The following is a 25,510-nucleotide window of genomic DNA, read 5'->3' as shown; positions in this document are numbered from 1 at the left end:
GGACACATTTCACATCATCTCATGGAGTATCAACATAGAGCTAAATACTGCCTCACACTCCCATTCACTTTCTCTCTCTTCTCCATATAGATGTTAGACTTTTAATAGATGTCTGTTATTTGTATGTGGTATATAGCACCACAAGGACCTTTTTGTGTTTGGTTTCAAGGAGCTACTATATTAAACAAATGTCTAATAATAATAAAATGGCACTTAGCCAACTCCCTTATTAGAGGTGCAAGGCATCCTGTGGTCAAATTATGCAGAGATTGTACTTTTAAGAAGATGCAGCCTGCTCTCCTAGTCCACAGGATGTGGTGCAGGAAACACGGTTTTGCCACAGTTGTCCTAAGCTCCCCAGTGATCACTGGATAAACTGTGAAAGGGGCCCCTTCAGCATTAAACCATAGATGGCACTGGTGGGGAGAGGGCTCAGTTCCCAGCTCTGCTATAAAGCTCTTAATGACATTGGACAAGTTATTTAATCTCTCTATACTTCTTTTCTTTACTGGGGTAGAGGCAGCTTGTAAAACTTCCTGTCTCATAATTTTAATAGAAGTGGTCTTTTCATTGCATTTTTACCTCACTTTTATCTTTGCTCAGTATTTCCAGTTCTAATGCATCTTTCCTGCTGTTTCCCATTTCCTAACCTCGCACACCAGAGCCCCATGCCAGCACTGCACGTTCCAGGCCTGCAGAGGCCAGCAGGAACTCAGCACAGCTGCTACCAAACAGGGGCTGCGACAGATCTACTTACTATCTTTGGGGCAACCAGGCCAGGCCAAAGGGTTTTCTGAGCTGTCCCATCTGCTAATGACACTCCTCTGGCAGCCCTGTTACACAGTTCCCGTACTCTTTTGTCACTGCCACGCAAGACGGAAAATTCTGCATGTGGCTCCTCAGTACGCTCTCCCTTAAGGTAATTCTCCTCAGCACTTTCACAGCCTCTGGTAATTAGACCTCCTCTAGCTAAAAATACATCATGCTCTCTAAACATGTAACATACAATAAAAGTTTACATACCTCGCCTATCTAAACATACGCCAACATACATACCTATTTAATAACTACTATGAATGTGAATTACAATATTTCTTTGCAGACAGCTCACCCAGTGGGATGCATATAGTAACCAAAGCACAGAAGGAAGGGTGCCAGCCAAGCAGTAGCCAGTTTGTTGTGTGTAGATCCCCTTGTTGAGGTCTTTTAAATCCATTTTAATTGGCGGAAAGAGGAATAAGTTATATATATACACACACACACTTATTCGCACATGCGTGTGCATATATGTATGTACCCATCAGTAAGCATTTCTTTCATAAGCAATTGTACTAGAAGATTTGACAACAATCTGGCTAAGGAAGAACTAAACAATTGAAAATGCAATTCCCGTTTTAAGAATTAAAATTTAAAGTCACCAGATCACATGAAGGCATCTGTTAATATAATTCAAAGACTACTTTTCCTACAGATAATTATTTTATTACTTATTTACAGTAGTCAACAATATCCATAAATAACAGTAAGCCTGCTGTCCACAACCAAATGGAACTGGAACCATTCAGGTTAACATTTCATTTTTCCTGATACCTAAGATAGTACAGTTGCCTGTTAGTTTAGGGGTAAAACTCTGATGCTGAATCCAAGTGGCTGAAGTTGCTTTTTTAATCTGTGCTCCCTACCCACTGGCATTGCTAATATGACATAAAACACAAATTAAGCTACAATTTATATTTAAGTAATGCTTTCCTTTTTCATGCTAACCAAACACCTGTTGACATTAAGGTAGAAGCAAGCAAAAGTGAAGCAACTTCAGGCAAATAAATTTGAAATGCAAATGCAGTATAATCTAGATCACTTACTTCCACACAGATTACTGGAATATGCTTCCTGACACCCACAGGCATATATTCTGTGCTGCTCTCCCCAAAACTGCCAGACATCAAGCTCGCAACCTTTGCCTGGAAACGAACCAACATTAGGCCCAAGCTAATTCCATTTTTGCCCACTTGAGCCCAATCTTAGTTCTTCTGAGGAACACAACCAAACAAGGAATTGGGTTGATATTCTGATCTGTTTTGATGGTTTATACACAGGATAACCTCAAGCAAGCTTAGTGCCCCCTTACAAAGGTAGGCCAAATTTTGTTTGCTCTGTGGCAAGTTCCTAAATTCTATCAGATTGTATAGGTGCAAGACAGCCTGATCTCTGGATTTCTCTCTCATGTTTATTTATTTATTTTTGAATGAGCTAGAAAGAATACCTCAATAAAAGCATAAAATCTGCCAATATCCAGGAAAATCCTCAAGAGGCTTGACCTAGTTGGAGATAGCTGTTGTAGGAAGGCTGTAATTAAGCAGTTGCAATAGTACACTGACTTCTCACACTAGAGAATGTACATGTTGACTGCAGTTTCTATTAACTGTGCTTATTTGAGGTAACATTGTGCTGGTATTTGACTGACATCCCCAGCAACAAACATGGCGCGCAAGGATCCCTCAGGATTTCAATTTCCTCGTGCATCTGGGATGCACTGTTGTCCCTTGTACAATGGGTCCAACAAGCCATACTACTTCCCTACATTTAAAAGGGTATTCATGACATGGTATTAGCACATTTATGTTCATCTCTCTCCTTCTTCCCCTAATTCGTATTATTTTTGCTTTCAAAAACATGTCCTTTAATCATCCAATGTAAAAATTTTAGTCTGCCTAGAACAAAAACAAAACCAAAAAAGCTTCAGAGAAAGCTTTTTCTTTTAGCTAAATCATTACTTCCACTGAAAGTCTGTAAACTGTTAATCCATTAGTGTCCAATTCTTTAAACTATATGGTCAGACTGAAATCATCTGGAAGCCCAGACACTGAAGTGTTTCTCTCTGATGTTCCAGGCCAAGTGTCCCACATTAAACTGTTTGTAGGATAGGAAAATATTCATATAATGGTATGATTACAACTTCTCAAGGGCATCACAAAAAAATCCTGCATGCATCTGTGAGGAAATCCCTGTAAGACAGTTACGATACATATTAATTTTGAATAGCATGGCCCTCTGGGAATTGTGTAAGACTCATGTCACAACCACTGCATTTACTCTCCAACAGTTAGCCCGATCTCACTCCTGTGAGGTGTGGGGCAGGATATAAGCCCATTTCTCTAGGAAACTGCACATCTCCAGAAAGCCAAAAATGCTGTAAGTAGTTCTTTGTGCTGCCACTGTCCCTTGTTCCCTGTCCTGTTATTTGTAATCACACCCACACTGTGCAAATCTACTAGGGGAGAAGGGGAATGTTAGGATGAAGTTTCCCTCTCAACATGGTTCGGATGCCTGGCTTTCACCACTCATCTCACTGGCCCCAGATCTGCCTGGCTTGAACAGCTGGCCAGGAGTGTCCAGTTCCAGCAGCTCTTGGATGCTGGTGTGAGCCACCATTGTGGTGCTGACTGTGGTGGTTGTGCTGGGGTCAATTTTTGACCAGTTTTTCTCTGCTTCCTGGCCAAATAAGTCGCACTCTGCACTGTCCAAGTCTCTCCATAAAATAACAATTTATACATTTTCCTCTCCTGTTTCCATAATGATGCCCAGGATAGTGGTGCCTAACAAAAATGTAACTCCCCTTCCACACACCCTCAAGCACTGGGGATATGGATCAGTGGGATCCTGCTAGGATTGTGTGAGATAATTCAGCTGGTATTTGAAGCTGGTAAGAGAGGAGACACTTCTACAGCAATCTCATACTGGTCTCACGGAAAAGAGCGCAAACCTGACAGACCAGCACAACTCCTAAGTGAGCGTGGGTCTTATTTGTCTATGTCAAGTTGTCTCTATGTTGCCTGAACCGAAAGATGTTCACCCTGACATGCTTTTAAGAGGGATCACCGTTCTGCAAGGGAACAGATCAAGTAAATAAGTACATTTTCTTTTATGCTATCTACATGCAGAATTTTCAACTCGTGAGCTCTCACTACAGCAAAACCAACTAACACACTACAACAGCCTGATCAAGACTGTTTTAACTAACGCCTAGCGGGAGAGAAGCCTGTTTCTTAAGGCTTAAAAACTGTGCCTCCGCAATTACAGTATCACAAGTTCATCTTGTGAAATCAGAGTTGGAAGAAAAATGAACTAGTATAATCACACTAGACAATCTCCTAAACATATCCTGGATGTTCTAGGGAGGTTGCATCACTTCAGTGCTCTCATTCTAATATGCATAATTTCTAAACAAGGGATTTACTAAAGAAACAATGTCATAAAGGAAAAACATCCTCTTATTCTATTTAGTACAGACATTTGAGTAGGAATAGCCATTAAATGACTGTTAAGTGGTTAAATACCTGATCTGAACCTGCCCTTGTAGATTCCACTTAGTTCCAGGCAAGAACTAATGCTGCTACTAACTCCTCTAAACAAAGGTAACTGTTTACCTGATGTTGTTTCCCATGAGCAGGATATGAACAACTTTCTGCAAGTCCTTCTTTATAAAGATGACTAAAGACAAGATACTTGTTACAGAGGAGAAAAAAAAAAAAGGAAAGTGTTAAAAAGCACTTCCAAAGGATATTCTGCTCTTTTTGGCGCAAAATTTTTCAGCGAAACTTGTTAGTATTACTTCCGCTTTCCTTTGGAATACATTATTCTCCTGACCCAACACAGCCAAAGGGAGTACTCGATTGCTGTGCTATGGATAACCTTGAACAACATCACTCACACTTTCAGACACGGTGCTTTCCACAGACTGCTCTCTTCTGCCTGCTCCCCAGGTAGGAGTTGATACCCTTATCATGCGCAGCTCTTACAATCCCACTTAGATTTTCTCTTGAGGACAGCAACTTATGGCAGAGGGGAGGGAGAAAAAAACAAAAACAGATGAAACAAACAAACCCCACCTCCATCTTGTGAAGACTAACACTTTATCCCAAATTGTTGACAATTTACTCTTGAAAGCCCACATGGAAAGATTAAACCCTGATCCCGCACATTCCAGAAATGCTGGACAACAAGTAAACCCCATAACCTTCATTTCTAATGACAGCACAGCCTAATGCTCAGCTCACAAAAGCAGGAGGCCTTCTTGCAAGCACTGCGTCATGATGTTGCAAGAACATTACTCGATTACAAAAATGTTGATAGGCAGATTTGTTCGTAATCTGAGCAATTTAAGTAATAACTTTTCAAACAGACTCTGTATCTTTGAGCCTTCATTTTCTTTACTTTTAACTGACTGCCAAGCACTCAGCACACACTTGCAACCACCTTCATGCATGCACTGTGCCATGATGTAACGCAGTGTGCAATCACAGGACTGCAAGAATGTTTCTAGACAGACTTGTTTACAATCTAAGAAACCCAAACAGTAACTTTCATAATACAAGTCCAATCTCCAGTGCATTTTGTGTATGTTGCTGTGAGACACAAAAAAAGAAAAAAAAAAAAACAAGAACATATCTTTGTAAAATGATTGCAATAACAGATGAATAAACATGCAACCTGATACTTCACATCTGGTATTTCATCACTCCAAATACCTTATTCACATTCAAATATATTTAATACTGTGGAAACTTTATAAGGTACTGATGCCTTTATGGAGGCAGTAACTTGCATGGAACTTTTAAAATTAAAAACAATGGTAAAAATAATTTGCAGCAATTTACTGTATTCTTCATAAAGCTAGTTAGCTCACAATTTCCTTACAGAAACCCAGAAAGACACCTAGTAATAGCAGTTACCTACAGAATCACATAAGCCTAGAGAAAGGTGCTTTGGAAATGAAGATTATTACTATTCATTGTACAAAAATTCTATCATCTGAACAGAAATTTTTATGAAAGTATCATTTTTCCTTTACTATCATGGTAACTCAGGCCAAGAGGTTTTATGCATGACCTAATAAATATATACAACAGTTTCGAAAGGCTGCTATGCACCTTCTCACATTAAATAGTAGTTAGTCCTCTTTGTAAAGCAACTAAAAACTTCCTTCTTAAGTACTCATTAATGCACTCTTATGTAGTTTTGATGTACAGATGAATACCTCCAATGTAAATCACAATGACTAATTTCATTTGTAATTGAAGAGCTGATCACATGTTGCAGAAATTAAGATCAAATTATTTTTAAGTCTTAAAGGCAAAAGCCACCTTTGCTACCTTAAGGCTGTGTTAGCAATGTTGGTTGTAACCTATCTGTAGGCATTATTACACTTGCAGAAATTTACGTTGCTGTGGTATTGTCCCTGGAGCTGCACTAAAGCTTCACCTCAGTGTAGCTAAATTTCAAAAAAGACGAAAACATGCACACAGGGCCAAATCCATTCCTGTGGTAACTCCAGTGACTTCAGTGTTACATCAGGAATAAAAGTAGGGCTGCATTTCACAGCAGCTTTCATTCTTCTAATCTTTTCCAAAACACTCTCCCAGGAGCAAAGACAAGCACAGGCAGATATCCTGCCAGTAAGTGAGTTCACAGGAATTGCTACGAGTAACTAAACTGTCAGCAGTGAAAGACCAACAATTTGAACAAAGTACAAATGCAGGACAGCCAATGCCCTCTAATGGGCTAGAGTATTTACTATGTACTGGAGAAGCAGGGGCACAGAGGTTCATTTGAATTAATCTCTTAAAGGGGAAATAAATGATAGGGTGTCCCACCTCAGACTAGTGGCTGATATTTGCTATTAATCAATTCTTCTTTTGATGCTGTACAGATGAAAAAAATTCTTACCAATACCTTGGAAGACAAAGGAAAATGAGTCTAGCAGAGTCTCTCTTCCATGGGCTTTGCTCAACTACTTCCACAGAGGGAAGGCTTCAAGTTATGGATGTGTTCCTTTACCCTGCCACTCTGCTCAAAGATTTGATATTTACTCCTCCCTCACCTTCCCCCCCCTCTGCACTCCCCATTTACTAGTCAATACCGTAGTAGTTAGTAGCAAAGCCAAAACTGTAAGATCATCTTGAGTGCACAAGCACACACACACAGCAGGGGGAAGAGGAATGATAGTCAGCGCTTTCCTGCTGCCTTATCACTTGTCCCTTGGCCTTAGTGCGCACTCCCTTTCTCTCAAGAATTTCCAAACTAAGGTTCTTGGAATTTGCCCCCTCTGAACCAAAACAAGTGTCTTTGCTTCTTACCCAATCATTTCCTATAAATTCAAAAACAAGAGTTTTATTAAGTTTTTATTTTGTTTTCTGAGGGCTTCTTCAAGGAGCCATAATCCAGGACTGGTGGTAGGGTCAGTGGCAGACTTAAATGCTCACAGCCTCATGCGGGTCACGACTTTGTCCTTACAACCAAGGATGCCCCAGGGCCACAAAGCACCACGGCATCCCCCTCCTCCCTCCCCAGCCACAGGGCCCCAAAACACCCCTCTGTGGGAGCAGGACTGAAAGAAAGTCTTCAGTTCTCATCCCCTTCTAGCGCCGTAAGTTACTTTTTTGGGAAGGCAAGGGGAGAGGGAAACACCCTCCCCTCCCCTTCCCGTCCAAGATCACAGCTGTAGTGGAACAGCTGAAGCGATCCGGGCTGCCAGGAGAGGTCACGGCAGTCCCTTGGTGCTGCCGGGATGGCTGTGCCAGTGCGGGCCATGCTGCGACAGCCCGGGCGGCACAGCGGGCAGGGGCCCTGCAGTCCCTCCGTGCCCTGCAAGCCCATGCACAGCCCCCTTCAGAAAGCTCACTTTCAAGGACCATTTCAGACCACCGCAGAGAACATTGAAGAAACTCTGGCTTCTGGTTACATGGACGTTGCGAAGCTCTCATTAAATCAAAGGCAGAGACTTAGAATGCTTCGTCAAGCAAAATCTCTGCTCATCTCCGAAGACAAAAAACTACAATTGCTTAACTTAATCCACACAGAGTGATCATTATATGTGCCACTGCAAAGATCATATTTTTCTAGTGCCTATATCTAAAGGTAATTTCAGTCAGAAAATGAAATGGTGCTCTACTGACCTTTTGTCTTACATGGTTCATGAATTACAATATCCCCCAACACTATGGAAGCTTAGAGATATTGCAATGTCTCTCTTGTAAGTGAAATAAACTTGGTATGCCACTAAAAGGCATTAAATTATTTTCATTATGCCACACAGAATCTAAAACACTTACACTGTTTTGATTTCAAAATCCTTGGAGAACAATTATGCTCTCAGGGCCATAAGACTCTATTATAAAGTCCTCAGAAACCTAGCATGGTTTCAAATCCTCAAACACTACAAAGCAGTTACTCAGCTTAAAGAATGAAAACAAGAGTTCATCCACTGCAAAGTCAGGATGTAAATTCTACTAATATAGTATCCTGCACTTCCTAACACATTTTTTCTTCCCAATCAGGATAACACTTTAAGTCAAGTTTTCAGCATAATGCACGCACCTCCTTTTTCTGGTTGAAAGGTTGATTTAGGATGAACATTAATAAATATGACATGCATATATGCTTATGGTATTATTAGCTAGCAGTAATAATCAGCAACTAGATATGCATATATCTATGAATGTATATGAATGTTTTCTACGTACATATAATTTAACAAATGGTAACATTCGGTACCAAAGTACCATTAAATAAAGTCAGTGATTGTCAAAATGAGTGGATAAATATGTTAATTTCTTTAGTTTATACCATGTCACAAAGAACGCTTTAAAACAGTATAAATCAGATTTCAGGGGTATTGCTGTGGATTCTGATTTCAAAAAAACGCAGCCACCCTTATTTTGGTTGATGAGGCTATTCCAGCCTAAGTAGAGCTTTTGAGCATAAATACACAATAAGTTTGTTTGTATATACATGCTCATATCCTCCTAGAAAGAGCACAACCTTCTAATTAAGCAAATCATCTTCCCCTTTCCAAAGGAAAATAACAACAACAAGATGCAATCAAAACACGCAGAAAATGGCAAGAAGAAGAGGACAAGAGAAATTATATTCCCCTGTATGGGGCAGGGGGGATAGAAAAAGAGAGAGAGAAAAAGAGAAAAAGAGAGAAAGCAAACACCCGGGCAGGAAACCGGGGCCCAGCAACTTTCTGCCAAGGGCAGCTGAGATGCTTCATCACAACTCGCTTTTTCCAGACACCACGCTTCGTGTGGCCGCCAGGGTCACATGGCAGCTGCGAGGGGAGGCCGGGTCCCGCTGCCGGTGACCCCCCCGAAACGCCGCCACCGCCGGCAGCAGCAGTGTCCGTTTCCATGACCTCACGCGGGGGGGGCGCGGGGGCACAGCTGGTGGCAGCTGCAGCACCATCTGCTCGGGGCTGCACTCGGTCCCAGCCACCCCCTCCTCTGCCTGGGGACAGCCCCACCAGGTAGGGAGGCAGGGCCGCCTTTCCCTGCATCCCCCAAAGACACAGCCACCGCCTGCCCACGGCCGCCCTCAGATCGACGAGCTGGAGCGACAGCTCCGTGGCCCGCAAAGAAAAGTTTGCAAAATGGAAAAGAAAAAAGCGACCATGCCTTGGGAGCAAGAGAGCTTGGATGAGTGGGACGAAAGCAACAGAGGCCCGGACAGTGTGTGCAAATGTCAGCATCCCTCGGTGGAGCATATATTTATGGAATGCTGTCAGCACATCATCTGATTTATAGCAGTCTGCACTGAGAAAAGGGAGAAAAAAAAAAAAAGGAAAGAAAAAGAAAGGCACAAAAGCACCCCCTAACTTGCATCTTTTTTTGAGAAGATTTTTGAACACAAGAACTTTATAGCTTCCCAATTTAATATTGTATGTTCTGCCATGCGATCCTGCCACTGTATTTCCCGTTTCTCTTTCTGCACCATTTATTGCAAAAATAAGGAAAACGCTTACGTATTTTTTATGCTCAAGGAGTGACACATTTAAAAGCTTCTTTTAAACATTCCCCTTTAGGCAAATTAGAGCATTCATTAAGGACGCATTTATGCATCAATATTGCTTCCAAGTGCCAGCAGTGAAAGGACTAGTTGGGACCATCCTGAGCAACACATCAGCCCAGCAGAGCTCTCTCAACTTCAGAGATTTATTCAAGATTTACTCCATAATTACTAAAATCAGAGCCAGGAATTGTGTAGAAAAACAAGCTGTCCTTTACAGCTCGCACTGGGACAATTATTTCCAAAGGCTAAATGTGCACCACTTACCATACATTTTGCCTTCATCTGATAAGATGATTTTCCTCCTCCCACATGGTGGATAGATAGCTAGAGCCTCCTGAAAGCTCTGTTCGATGTCAGGGCTCCAGACACCTTCTGCATCATTGTCAATAGGTTTATCTGCAGAATCGCTCATTCTTTCAATATCTTCGGCAGGGCTCTCGCTGCCGCTCCAGCTGCTGGGCTCAATGGTGATGGCTGGGGTCTCCAAGCTTAAGCTTGGAGTCTTAAAGGAAATAAACCTACAAAACAAACAAGTCCACAAGGCATTAAGGACATGGAACTTCAGGCACACATTTCTGGTTACTTCTGATTCTAAGTTAACAGCAGCTGAGCAGTAATGGGAATAACGTGAGCATGGGAAGCATCCAGGAAAAGTAAAATATTAACAACAGTTCTAACCCAAATCAGTGGAGGATGAACAATAAGGTTGTCAGAAGAGGAACTCTACCACACATTTTCTACATCCAATTACATGAAGGCACATAGCATCAGGTTATATTTCACAGATTGACAAAATAGGTCTTAATACTGGGGAAAACTCTACAACACATAACATATTCAATCTGGCGTAAGACTGGCACCTGTAAAATAACAAACCAGACCCTCAAGCAGGGGCAAATCAGTTTCCTTTCCACTGGCTGGAAAGGAAGTACCACCATTTACATCACAGTGACCACCGGAGCCTAAAACAACTTAAACCTAAAACCCAAAATAAAAACTATCGTTCGTATTCATCTGGATGTTGGATGTCGTGGAGTACATGGAATTACACTAGCGACAACATAGATCAATATGATTAACTAGAAAAGGCTCTACTTTTCAGATCTTACCCAAATATATAATACAATCAGAATCTGAGCTAAGTACAAATGGAAATCTTTAAAGTGATAATACCAGAGAAAGGAATTACATGAAAAGATATATATTTTGCCTGTTTTAAAAGGTCCCTGTCACAGAACCACAGCAGAACAAAAATTACAATCTTCAAGTTGCTAAATCTATATAATAAGAAATAATTTAATATAGCTGCACCTGCTTACACCACCAGAGCTGCAGATCTGTCAGTGTTCCTTTTATATTTTTGAGAGAAATACAACCCTGCTATAAAGATTTGCTCCAGGCAAAAAAGCTGCTATACCAGACCAAATTCATCTCTGGTGTAATTCTTTGTGAAGTCAGTGAAATAACACCAGGAACAGATTTGGCTCAACATGTCTAGGCATAATGCAGTTTTATTTTGAAAAAAAAGAAGTTTGGTGACTCTAACTGATCTAAATGGATAGGAGTGTTCAAACATGCATGCATGTGCTGCACACGCTCTTAAAAATCCAGTTAGTTGCCTGAACACTGAAAAAAATATACATGTATAAAACACTTATTTTTATCAGGGGAGATGAGAGCAGGCCCCTTCTATTTGCAGAAGAAGGGGATATCCCCACCTGCCCCTCTCCAGCTTAACACCAACACACCTTTCAGCAGACTCTCAGTACATCCTAAACAGGTGAGAAGTGGCACACTGGCAAACAGCTGATGGAAAAGAAGAGGACATAAGTAAGTTGGAGGCTGCAGCAGCTCCGGAAAAACACCTTTTTGAGCTGGAGAACTCCCTGAAAGTAGAAGTATTTACAGCTCTCCTCACCTGAGCTAACCGATGAGCCAATCACTAGATCCCAAACCTGATAGTCCAGTCCATCAGAGGCTAGGGAGCCTTGAAAAAAAAAAAAAAACAAGCTGAAATGGGGGAATCTGGGAGTGGTCTTGCAGTCTCACTAACCAAAGTTACCAGTCTGATGCCTGAAGTATGGGGTATTTCCACTCCTGTGGGCTTTACAAGGCACTCTGAGGGATCAGCACACATGAAATGGACTCTCAAGAACTTTATTTTCCCTACTTGAATGTCTTTTTCTACAGAGCGGCATTTCTTAACTTAGCATTGGTTTTAGCATTTCAGCACAGCTTACAACAACGTTAGTGCCTACCCACTGGTAATCTCAAGGCTAACAGCATCTCGAACGCCTTTTAATAACTGATAATGAGGCAGGGGATGGATTCACAGGGAACCACATACAAATGAGGAGCAGGAGCGAAGTCTGCCCAAATACACCACTTACTGTCTGAGAAATGCAAAATGTGCCAAATTTTTTGAAGCCTCATCACAAAGAGGGATATGTAAACATTTGTAAAATAGTGAAGCACAATCCTTCAAAATTTTCAGAAGGCTGAAGGCTTGATTCAGCTCTCAAGACTGGAATCTTATACTCAAGGTTTAGCGGAAACAAACACAGCAATATTGGGAAAGAACTGACAAAAACGATCATTTGCACTTAAGCCTTCAAATAGAGGGGGAATTTTAGGTAAACGAGGTAATTAAACGGTGACTGGGATAATTAGCAGGGTTTCAGTTTTACTGCCACAGTGCACAGAAAAATGGCTACTGGAGATTTTACTGGCCTCACGTGATTGAGACCACAGTTCAGCATTTCACCAGAAGACAGCACAGAGCAGGACTGTTTACTAGATCAGTTTTTACTAGATCAGTTCTTCAAATGTGACTCAGGGAGTAAATCCTTCCCCTCCTCGATCACAGGGACTACATCCTGCAACACACAGCACAGCCACCGGCATCTTTCCCTCCAGCCCAACCACGCTCTGCTTACAAAATCTGCTACAGTCGTAGCCCCAAGTCTTATTATTGTCCTATAACCATTCCTTGTTATTGCATTATGCTGAAATAATAATTAAAATGCACACAAGGAAAACAGAGAGGCTCTAAAGTAATTAATGTTACTTGATATTCATGTTAGATCTTGCATTGTGTTTACTGGTGAATTTTCACTAATGTGCTGTCTCCCTTCCCATTCCTTTTTACCTACTTGGATATAATCTTGAGGCATTAGTAGCTACTATAGAAGCCTCTAACATGTAAGACAAGCAAGTGTTTCTTCCAGAATCTGTATGATGGGGTAGGGAGCAACCTCCTGGAAAAAAACCCTCTCATGTACTAAAGGTTGTTTTTAGTGATTTCCATTTTGGTGAATGCTGACACTACAGATCAAGCTAGAAGACCAAGGAGCGAGAAAACCTTGTAGTGCAACCACTAAATGGCTCCCTATTATTTCACAAAAATAATGAGCTTCTCTCTCAATCAGTTCCAGCCCAGCTCTATGTATCAAAAGGCAATTCCACCTCATCTTTATCTCGAATTCTAAGGATCCAACTATGATTAAAACTTTCAGACCTATTATGCTGGAGTTGAACATGACTATCAAAAAATAATACAACTGGTCAATAGATGAGCTTTGTTGCACATTTCTAATGAGCAATAAATCTCATGTGAGAAATACGGTCTTCCAGTCCAATTTAAATGTAAAAAAAAAAAAAAAAAGCCTTCCTTTTATTAACAAACTCCAAATCTCCTAATACCAACTTTTAGTGGAGGAAGCGTTAATTTCCTGGAGGCAATTAACAAAAACAACCAAAAAGGATCCATTTGCACATCAAGTTAGAGGGTGCATCAAGTTGAAAAGTTCTATATTTGCTTTTTATCATGTTAACTTTTACAGAACCAATTTCATGCTTGAATTTTATGTGAACAAATTAAAATACATGCTTCCCAGAAAACCAACCAAATAAACCCTACCAGATTTTGGCTATCCTTTTTGTACCTTCTAAAATTTCTTAAAACACACTGCTGCGGTTTTGGAGTTCCCTCTTCAGAGTTTTCCTTTTAATACCAGTCTCTCTGACATATATTTTAAGACAGCTTCCCGTGTGCCTAAGTTCCTTTAGTTGCCACCCTGAACACTGAACTCTTGCAGCTGATTTCTATTCCCTCTATTTAAGTCAATTCTAAGTATGACTGGCTTTCTCCTGCAGTTTTTGCAGGACATGTTGGCTGTGCATAATGGAGGTATGTTCCCCTCTAAAACAACATGATATTTTCCATTTAGCAATGGAGAAACTAGTAGGGACAATATTAGATTTTAAAAATATGTTTTATAGGAAATATCAATTTATTACAGCTTCATGAGGTACAAGAAATTACTCACCTTCATGACATTCACTTGGTTGAAAAGTTACTTTAAAAACTCAGAAGAACAGGAAAGCTATTGTCAAAGCAGATCAAACCAATGAATTTAAGCAAAGCCAAATGGTAGTCTGGAACATCTTATCAAGGGAATGGTTTATTTGGTTGTATAAAACATTCTCTTATACCTTCACTACATGAGCAATGCAAACCTGGACTTGCCCAGAAAGTTGCTGCTCCCAGACCAACAGCTGAGATCAACAGCTCTTCACAGGAGTGTAGGACAAGTGCAGATCTAAGGCCTTGATATGTTTCATATCCTTCAATACTTCTACAATGAACTAACATGCAAACATTGTTTTTCAAGAGTCATTTAAGCTGAATCTTCTTTTATAACGTCCTGCAAAAGTTCAATCATTTTTTCTGCTTGTTCCTTAAACTTACTTTCTTGAATTTCAGTGTACAGGTGCTGAAGGGTGCCTGCACTGAGGTATCACTTGCATACATGCACAGCCACTGGAAGAGGTTTAATATTCTGCAGGTACTGGTGCAGGAATACAAGACTGAAAACATGCCTTGGTTCTGAGAGGTGTCAGGGGGGGGCGGAAAATTACGTCTCCCTGGTTTTCTAAATTCTGTCTACGTGAAAGAGATCAAGTGCAGTTATTTTTTAGATATCCTGCAGTGGCATCTGCAAGAATTTCCAGGTATAGTTACCTTCTGGCTATGAATGGCTACAGAAGGTTACCAGATAATTTTTACAACTAGCCCAGTATTTCTAAACCAGCTCTTTCATAAAGATATTAATTATTGATGTAAAAATGTCAAGAGTTGAAGTGATTAATTACACTTTTAAGAATATATTTTTAGATTGTGAACAACTTCATCTTAGCTTCGGTTCTATAAAAACAATGGGATCAGGAATCCAACAAGCTTTTTATAAATATCAAGACAATAATGAGCAGATGAGTAAAAACCAACTAATTCTAAATTTGCAGATGGCAAATTTTCTCTCAAAGCTTGAAAAGTTGCAGGCCTATGGGATTTTGATTTTCCTTGTGCTTTGTGCTGCAGTGCAAATCCACAGCTGGAGTGCTAAGGCTTCAGGAAAGTACTGCTGGAGATAATCCAGAGGAAGAAAGTTATCAGATCTAGAAAACATGACCTACCAGGAAAGGAATTGTGTTTGTTTAAATTTGGAGAAGACTGATGTGAGAAGATAACCACTTTCACATAAGGAAAAGGTAACAGCAAAGTAGAGACAAAGCTCTCTGACATTTCTACCAGGGAAAGGACAAGAAGCAAAGAATGTAAGTTGCAGTGAGAAAAACCTATGTTAGGTGTTTGGAAGACCATTCTGACTCCACAATCAGCCACACAACAGAAGTGATCAGTGTGGGACACTGGGAAACTGTAGGGGAGGAGAGGGGTTGTTGAGAACAGGTGACAAACTGTTCTCAGGAATGATGCAGCTCTGCTTAACCCTGTCTGAGGAAGAGGAACAGACTATATGATGCCATGAGACTCAGCAGCCAAAAGAGAACATAAACTGCCCCAACAGAAGGAAACCTGCAGTGGGAGCATATCCTTGCCCAGGCATGGGAAAACCCAGGTGCTCAAGAGACTCCCTAGAAATGCTGGCAACAAGACAGCTTGGTCAGCAGCAGGGCAGAAACCCAGGGGAAAGCAGGCTGATGCCCATGGAGCTATGTGCTCCTCTGCTCTGCACAGTTCCCTCGCACAGCTGCTGGGCAGTTTGCTGTGTGAACATCACTTGTGAAAGCCTCCTGTGAAGCAGCTCATCAAGACAGGCAGGACAGGGAGAGGGCAAAGCACCAGGCAGAGAAGAGGGCTCCTCCTGTGGTTTCTCTCCATGGGGGCTGTAGGAGGCAAGGCTGCTCCCACCCTCCCTTCGCATGTCCATACATCTGTCAAAACACCTGACCCTCCACATCACACCCAGGTTTCTGAAGCTCTTCTGCATCAACTACAATAAATCCAGAACGGGTAGAAAGTGTGGATTTTACTAAGATTTTTTTTCCTAATCCAAAGTCAGCTTAACTCACAGCGACAATATGAACAGTGCTGCTATCACTGCCAGTGCCAAATTCTTCTGCAGGTCTCCGTGGCAGGCCAATTTCTTACTGAAGGAGGAACTCAGCAGGGGAAGACTCACGGCATCTCCACGGGCATACAGAAAACCACCTCTGACTCTCTAACAAAGCACACCTGAAAAAAAATCCTAGGTAGGAGCCTTGTCCCAATCCAAGAAAGCATATGGCATTGCAAAGTATTAAAAGTGAAGCTTTTGTTAAACTTCATTTTTTCCAACTAAAAACGAGCTGAAATTTCTACATTGCCAGTAAAAGTATCTTTGCAGTATTTATGCAAGTCAAGAAACATGATCAGAAATTTTTGGAATAAAGGATTAATTTTTTATTCAAAACAAATTCATACTCTGGATTTTGTAGCTGTAATATTTAAGCATGAATGGATTTTTCTGATTCTTTGAGGTGCAAATGGCATTACTTTCAAGAAAACACAAATATATTTAAGCAATTTTATATTTAATTTACCTTTATGAGGAAAGGATATAACAGTATGAAAAATAAAAATGTAAATCATTTACAGAGCATCCAGTGGTAAAATCATTACCTTAAAATGTCTTTATTGTATTTTTGTTACAAGGTCTACTTATCAGCAATTATTCCCTCTAAGAAGAGAGCACCAGGAGAGAGAAGCCCATTTCTAGGACAAAGTATTCCTTTAAAACTCAGCCAGACTAATTCAGCCATTCACTTCTGCCACTGAAATGAAATAAAAAGAGTTTTAATCTGTCTGCATGAACACTTGTATGGAAGCATCATTGCTTGCAACTATTTGATGGCCAGAAAAAGCACAGCATCAGATTTTTTTTTCCACATTTCCTATCTCAAGACTTAATCCTACTAAAGACCAGAACTAGTTTAAGTTACCATTTCTCACTTGGCATTCAACCTGTTTACTAACTGCAAGCTACCTACTTCAGGTTTGTCTTTGGGACCTGGGGAGGACTAACATGATCGGTTCATCTACAGCTACAGAGCACCTGTGAAAAGAAGCACGACTATTTTTTCTTTAGTGATTGCATTAGTCAGTTAGTGAAATCAGGTGTTACTTTCCTCCCCTCCACTACAGCACTCAGTTACACGTAAAAGCAGCAGGAAAACAGATAGTGCCATGCCAGTGTGCAAAATAACAAAACCATGTAACTTAACATCAATAAAGTGATAGTTTCCTTTAGTCTGCAGCCAGCTTATCTGAGAAGATTTACACATGTAGCTTCATGAACTGTGAGGAAACTGTGCTGCTGAACAAAGCATTACTTAGATCTGCAAAAGTAGATACAGACATAAATGTGAAATTAGGATTATATGAACTGTTTCTGAAAAGAAACAATGCATTCTCCTTGAATTGCTCATTTTTCACTTACAGAAACAGATTACTCAGCAAAGAGTGGGCTGATGTTAATACATGGGAATTCTTCCCTTTGCAAACAGCTTTCGTCTCTCTGCACTCTTTATGCAACTGAAAAAGAGTATTTCTTACCACTCTGAAGGCCTATTTTTTTTTTCCAAAAGATGCTTTTGTTAATATATAATTATTGCTGTAAGGATGCTGAATCATTGACTCCAGCCCAATTTTCTTTTCAATTATTTTTAATTTCATAGAAATTACTAAAATGGTTCACCTTCTATGTGGGGAAACAGCCAGATTCTGACTGTGCCTTCATCACACTCACTGGCTCTGTTGGTTTGTGCTGGCTCACCAGGACTCCTCCCACAGACAGCTACAGCTTCAAACCGCCCGCAACATCTAGCCAGTGCCCAGCAATCCAACGCACACAGTGATTTGTAAGGGGCTACACATGGCTCATGGTCTGTGATGGGCACTGATTACCAAGTTATCACTGAGTAGGTGAATCTTAACATATCAGTTGTGAATCCCTATCTCATTATGGTCACAGCTGTTCAAGAAACAGTTCCTTCCCCATGTGATACTGAAGCAGTCACATTCATCCTAGGTGCTAGTGCTCATTTACGCCCAGCTGGTTTCAATTATAAGGGTGTTCCTGGGATTTATCCCAGCTCAAATACTGCATTATGGTAGTAACCAACAAAGATTATTCTAAATATGACTTGGCACTCAGAGGAATGAAGAACAGTGAGTACCGTGTCTGACTTGCTTTCGCTAATTACCAACATGAAGCAAAGCAAAGGATAAAATATTTACCAGCTCTTAGAAGGAGAAATCATCCTTCCAGCAACTGCAGGAGGCAACTGTGCCGCAAGCCAGCTGCTGCGCTCTGCAGCAGGAGCAGATTGGGCACCTACCGTCACCGGACAGGGATGGCTTGTGAATGGCAATGGCAACATCTATTGCCAGCGGAACACTGTGGCATGCCTACCCCAGCTGTATTCCAGCTGGGGATTTTCTATGGCAAAAGCTGTTAGACTGTGAAATGGCGATTATTAATATTTCACCATTTGCCAGTTATCCAGCTTTCAGAAGAATGCTCTGTGACTGAGGGGAGTCTGCCTGCACCTGGGGGGTGGGCTCCAGTCCTAGGGCAAGCGAAAGGGCTTGGGCTGGCCTGAGGACAACTATTCACCACAGAAAACACCAGGCCCCAAACTGCCTTGTAGCAGCTCTGTAAGGAACACTCCCCAGCCCTGAGACCTGTACATAGAGGCCACATTACAGTCCCTCAGGGCGAGGGCAAAGCCACTGCTTTACTTGGGGTGTGTTTACAGAGCATGTGTTTGGCAGTTCACTATAATTCATCACACTGTCAGTGCATGTAAACAGAAAAAAGAAAACTAGCATATGTATCTACCAGGACAATAGGTTTTAATATGTACAAGGATGGAAAACAGGACGCAAAAGTAGATGCAATTCTTGCGTTAACCTAACAACAGCCTATTCCTTGAATGCCTCAGGCTCAGACACCCCAAGGAGGCTCAGGCAGGGATTCAGTCTTCACAGAGGCTCCATGCCTTCCACGTGACTCCACAACTTATGAATTACAGTAGAAAAGCCCAAAGAAAACAGACACTGGCCCTCCTTCAGTGTTAAGTGTTGTTCATCTCTCCCCATCCTTCCATACACATAACCTTGGCATCTGGACCTGGATACAGACACAAACGCCCTGCATACCTTTGGAGCTAGCCATTTTGTGCACTTAATGGTGTTTTTGCCACTGTTCTAATCCCATCTGCCTGGGAGGAGGCAAATGATGTAAACACAGTCAATGGCTTTCATATGTGCAAATAATCTTTTCTTTGTAGTTTGTTGTAACTAACTTCCCACAGCATCCTTGAGCATGACCAGTTATTTTTTACCCCAAAAGCCAAACTGGATCTATTAATAACACATAACAAGTATTATAAATATTAGAATTAGGTAAATCCTTGATCTCTGGTGTGTTTCTAGCTTCCTGCTGTGACCACATATGATCCATTGCTCACACGTATGACAGACCTGGCACCAAGTTGTTCTGTCTAGATGTAGCCCTGAAACCGTTCGTTCCCCCAATTCCCCAAGCCTCCCCAGTTTTATTGGTGTTCCCATGTCACACAGACGTGCAAAATGAGCTCCAATCATTCATGCTCACAGCTCTCTTATTTTACTCCTAGCATATGAGTAACTGGTTTCCTACTCCAATATTAGATTTTTCTCTTTTTTGATTAATTTGTTTTCAGGATGAAAGTTTTTTTTTTTTCCACAATGGCTGCAAAAACGTGAGTGTTCACTCTAACAGCTCTGAGTGAGGTGGGAAAAGGGACAGAAAGCCACCTGCTTGAACAACTTTATGTATGTTCAGTCAGGAAGGGGAAAACCAGAGCTATTTGAAGGGTGGTCCAGTGTCAGACTGGTTCATATGTAACATAAAACTTTCATCTATATAAAACATATTTTATATAATGATTTAAGTATTCTGTTAAAAAGGTACAAAAAAGGCACAGTAAAGTAAAAGGTTCATTCATTTACTCAGGTGCGTTTGTTTAAACAAGAAATAGCCACAAGATTAACCCTTTCTCTACACAAAGCTGAAGAAGGGCCCTTCTTTTATGAAGCAGGAGAAATACAAGTTTTGTGACTTATGCCTGCAACATCTCATTGGCCAAATACACCCCTGGAATCCAGCAGCTGGCACCTTCCATCCCTCAAGTCTACTTATTCTCTGCTTTGCAGATGTTATACAAACACTCCTTTATGTAAGTGCAAACACACACTTTCTCAAACATACATTGAAAGACCTAACTTTTAGCTAAAATTCATTTTACAAATTAAGAAACTCTGTCAAACTTTATCTGTAAACTGCAGACTCATTAAAGCAGCTACCTGTATATGTACCTTTAGAAAACAGGACACTATAGATACCTCATGCTCACCTGAATGTGCCGATATGGTACGTGGTAGAACCAAGAGAAAACAGTTTTATTCTGCTTTGGCATTACTACTTGAATACAGCCCTGGGCTCTGATCCTGCCAACACAGAGCCATTTTATACATATGAATAATCACTCCAAGTTTAATGAAGCTCTTTGCGTCTCCATTAGCAATTGTTTTGGCTGGAATAAGACACTGCCTATCAGCCCTGGAGGAGCCTGGAAGCAGAGGAGAGATAATACTGGGAGGCTCACTTTGGGAAAGGCTGTGGTTTTCTGGTGATAGAACACAGAATCACAAGACGTTAAAAAAAAAAAAAAAAAAGTGAAATCACAGCACCACAGCCTTCAGCAGAGCTAGGATTTAATCCTAGTTTCCTAGCCTTGTTCTAACCAAATCTGAACAGAAGGAGATTTCACAAACCAGCATGTAAGATAGGACTTGGGGTCCTATCTGGGATGCTGACTAGTCCCAACTTGCCTAGTGGCTTGTCTTCATCACAAGCCAATACTGCAAATCCCACCTTGTGCTTTTGTGTACAGAATAAAATCAAAGTAATAATTTTGTTTGCAAGTGCAGGAGCTATCAAATAAAAGTATTTTAACTGTTTTTGTTTTCCATCTGCTAGCAGTAGTGTTATGAGCAAATTACCTGCCAAACTGAATTTTAAGTCTGACTTGTTTATCTATGTGGTACAAGGGAAGCCTCCTATGTAAGGAAATGAGCAATTCTACATTCCAACTACTTTTTTCCATTTCACACTTGCCTCCAACACCTACCCTTCACCAGGCAGTAAATGCATTGGAATCAGCTTCACTTTGTCAGCATGACTGTCTCGTATGGATAATGACATATCTATAGCTTTCATTTTGTCCATTATGGAAAATTTATTTCTGATATCTCAAATCCCTTGATGCTTTTATGTAGCAGGACATGCATCTTCTGCAAATGAGCAGAAAACACTCCCCTGCTGAGATACTGAAACAATCCCAAACTGTGGCAATCTTTAATTGCCAAACAAAAGTAAGACCTACAATGACCAGCAATAGCATTTTCAAAACCCAGTATAACAGTTATGTAGTTATTCTGCACTTCTCTTACAGTTATCACCTGTTGAGGAAGTAATTTCTGTCTTAAGCTCTGACTTATGTTTTCAGTCTATTTCAACTCCTTGTTCACTGTAGCTTAATCCTACTTCAGGAGGTGTCAATTTTCCACAAAAATAACTTTGCTGGCAACCATTACAATTGTGATTTCACTGGACGACGGCAGAGTTAAAGACGAGATGGTGCAGTCCAGACAGCAGAAAACAAAACATACATATAAAGACATAAACAAAAAGTACAAGCCTGGGAACTAATGCTTATAATTCTACTGGACTTGAAAAATCTTGAATTTAACAGAAATACCAATTTTACAGCACACTGTCATTTCTCCCACAGCACCCCCTCCACTCACTGCTCAGTTTTATGGGCAATCACCACCTGCCTCTTGTTCTGCCTGGGGAATGCCTTGCATGTCCAAAACCTCACTCGTTAGTTTTGTCAGTAGACCCAAGTGCCTCTCACAAGCTGTTGTGACAAAAGCATGTGTGCCTTTTGAGGAGGCAGAGACCATGACTCTAGGGTTTCCCTTGGTTGGCTGGGTGTGGGGTTGCAGGCCTGTGTCAAACTGTAGCAGACCCCTGCCATTTTTCCCAACCTGAGTCACGCTTCCGCCACATTGCAGCTGGTGCTGCTTCTTGGAAAGGGAGCACCAATCTCATATGACACAGCACAGAGACCTGTGCTGTCAATTTTCACTGCTGTCTGCTTGCCCATGACTGGGCCTGGCATGCTACCACATGTAGAAGAAGGGGATAAGAAATGAGCACATGGGATTTTCAGAGGAGACTGTCCAAAGCAATGTGAGAAACACATGGTACATTAGAGAAAAAGAAAACAAATGGATATGTGTTGCCCTGTACTGCTCTTCCATCAGGACCACCATCAGTCCTCCTCCATTTGGCGGGAGGGACACGAAAGGGGAGCATACCCTTGCGAGGCCTGTTCTAGTTCTCTCTGTGTGGGTTATCGTTCCAACAGCTGGTTGTGTTTTCTTCTTTTTCCAGTGCCAGAGCTGCTGTTGTGCCCTCAGATGCCTGCATGCTGTGGGCCCAGGGGCTGCCCTGTCACTCACTCACAACAGCCACGTGCCTGGTCAGGCTCCTTCAGCCAAAGCACGTCCAGCTCTTCCCTCAGCATCTGCTCCTATGTGCAGAGGCAGCAACAAGCTGAGGTGTTCTCTGGGCACATCTAAGCTGGAGGCCTAGTGCTGTCACCAGGGTGATGTAAACTGCTTACTGTAGCTGATTTCAGTGTATGCTTTCTTGATAAGACTGATCAGGTTCAAGAAGACCTGAAGCAGTTGCATTGACCATACATTGCCTGTGCCGCTCCTGGAACGGCACCAGCACTACAGCATCCAGTTCAGTCTTCTGACCAGCATGGACAGAAATACCTTGCCAGGAGTAATGTTGGTATTGGAGCTGCAAGGTCTGTGAAGGAGACAGAACAACGTTTCTCAATGTTTTTGATACAGTTTTACCATTCTAATTGGGGTCTTCAGGAGATAGTTTTGCAGCAAATACGAAAATATATTAAATTCTATAGGTTATCCAGAGGAAGGTGAGAAACAATATAATTCCCGTAATGTTTTCAATGACAAAGAAGAAGTATCTCTGCACACCGTGGTCAAGAATACCTTTCTAAAACTAGCTGATAGTTTCACAGTCTGGTATAAATAGCATGCTTCTAACATAAGCATTTTTTAGTATCTGATGGTTAGACTATCAAAATGTTTATGAAGAGCAGTTAATATTCATTGCATGCAGTTACTATTTATTGCATGCACTCAATTCTGTATGGAAATGCTTTGTCAAGCTGAGAAAAATACAAATAGACTCAATTATTCATACTTTTAAATTACAGTAAATTACATTTGCTCTTTAAAATTACCTCTGTTTCTCATAATGTTGTCTAAACACAAAAGTTCCATTAACTCGATAGATGCTTTTGTCATTGGGAAAACCAAACACTTGTAGCATGGCTTCTCCAGTGTGTTTCAAATTAGAGGCCAGGGGTAGTTTCGTGTTGATAGCTGAGACTTTAAACTTCGCTATTCAATTCTCCACCACAAAACACCATTGAACTCCCTGTTTTTTTTTTCCTCTCCTTTTTGGAAATTCAAGATCACAGGCTTTCCATTTCCAGTCCTTGACGGGTAGACCTATTTAAACCAGAACAATTTCTGGCCTTGCACAGTAAGCAAATGTCAAAATGGCAAGTCTCTGAGAGATTTGGCTGTCAATCCTGAACTGTCTAGTGGTGTTTCGAGTGAATCTAACACTTCAAGAAAAGTATTAGTCTTCTTGATCCTTCTCCTACTTAAGACACTGACTAACTACATGATTATTTAAGCCTTTCTATGCTTTACCGTAGCCATTTGCAATATCCCTTGAGATGAGAAGCTCAGTCAGGCGGTGATGCACTGCCTTCAAAACCAAGCAGGCCTTTTTCTACTTACTGCCAGTAAAATCCTTGGAAATCCTAGGCAAATGTATTTCATTTGAGTATTTTTGTTATTATTAAATGAGTATGAAGAAGAGGGAGAGAGTGACCCAGGCAAAAAAGAATGACCCAGAAAGGGAATGAGCCAGGAAATGACCCAGAAAAAATAAAGTATTTTGGCTTTCTTCAGACTAGTAGTTTGTTTCCTCAAATTACATTTTCATTTTATTTTATTTGAAAGTATAACAAAAAAAGAATTGCTGATGAACATTACAATAGAAGTAAGCTTGGCTCTTAGTGGAGAAACATTATGACTTAGAGCCAAGGACATTTACTTTTCACATTTGAATTACTTTTTGAACAGCACTTCCTGGCTCAATGTCACTGCACCACAGATAGACATGATAGCAGATAAGTGTGAGAGATTTTAGACCAACACGAATGTTGCTTTTACGATTAGTACATTTGTTGTCAGAGCTCAAAGGTGGTTTTATTTCTCATATGCACAGAAGATGTTGTATAAAATGCTGTTTTACTAATACATTTTTCTTTTTAAAATGGAACGCAATTTATATTTTTGGGCACTGTAGCTGCAATTTGATAGTTGGATTTACTAACCATGTGGATTTACGGTAACAAACTCTTCCATTTTCTTCCCCTCTCTAACTCACCTTTCTGCCACCTTGATTTATTTCTGTTCCACAGCTGTGCCTACCAAATGATTCTTACTCTCACTCTGCACTTTTCCACTTCTTCTTGCAGCAGCTGACACAAACTAAAACAATTTTTCTGGGAATGTGAAATAAAAGAATTCTCACAGCAAGAATTCAATGTCCAGAATGGAAAGGAACAATTTACTGAGCGGAAAAAAAAAACATCTGAAGGGTAGAAGTTAAAATTTAGAAAAGTTAAGAAATTCTTAGCTTCTGTTCTACCATCAGTAGTCAAGACAGCACACCAGTAAACTCTCCATGTAGATGTTCTCTCACAGATTCTACCAAGTTTACCCAGCTCCTGTATTTACAGCACTAGCCACCACGGGTAATTGCTTGAGTTACATAAATATAGTAGTCATGAGCCCCAAATATCCTGCTTTCAAAATTGGTATTGCTGCTTCTAAAACTGACAACAGAAAACCTAAGCACAAATATTATCCAAAATGTGAACCAATCCAAATAAATAATCAAAACCAGATCAAAACAAAACAGAGAACAAGCAAACAGTGAGGACCGATGACATCAAATTAGTAGGTAAAACATGAAGAAAAAACCTGCAGGAACCTGCTCTAGCTCCAGCCCCTGTGTGAGCACTCCACAGCAGCACAGCCACCCTGGCACCCTACAGGCTTGTTCAGCCCCGCGCCTGTCCAGCAGGG

The 25,510-nt window shown here is 40.9% G+C and overlaps 1 protein-coding gene and 1 long non-coding RNA gene across 2 annotated transcripts in view; one reads left to right on the top strand and one right to left on the bottom strand.

The window, feature by feature from the left end:
- Positions 1-25,510, bottom strand: part of TEAD1 (TEA domain transcription factor 1) — a 159,727-nt gene that overhangs the window by 93,692 nt on the left and 40,525 nt on the right. The window contains 2 exon segments of the mRNA XM_040559380.1: positions 10,114-10,367; positions 11,768-11,836. Coding sequence (XP_040415314.1) covers positions 10,114-10,261 — 148 coding nt within the window. The 5' untranslated portion in view covers positions 10,262-10,367; positions 11,768-11,836.
- Positions 16,005-17,009, top strand: LOC121071232. Its single transcript, XR_005820459.1, has 2 exons — positions 16,005-16,401; positions 16,844-17,009. It is a non-coding gene; the product is annotated as an uncharacterized LOC121071232 (long non-coding RNA).

This window comes from Cygnus olor, chromosome 5, assembly GCF_009769625.2.
Source record: "Cygnus olor isolate bCygOlo1 chromosome 5, bCygOlo1.pri.v2, whole genome shotgun sequence".
Lineage (NCBI taxonomy): Eukaryota > Metazoa > Chordata > Aves > Anseriformes > Anatidae > Cygnus > Cygnus olor.
This window is presented reverse-complemented; position numbering and strand designations above follow the sequence as displayed.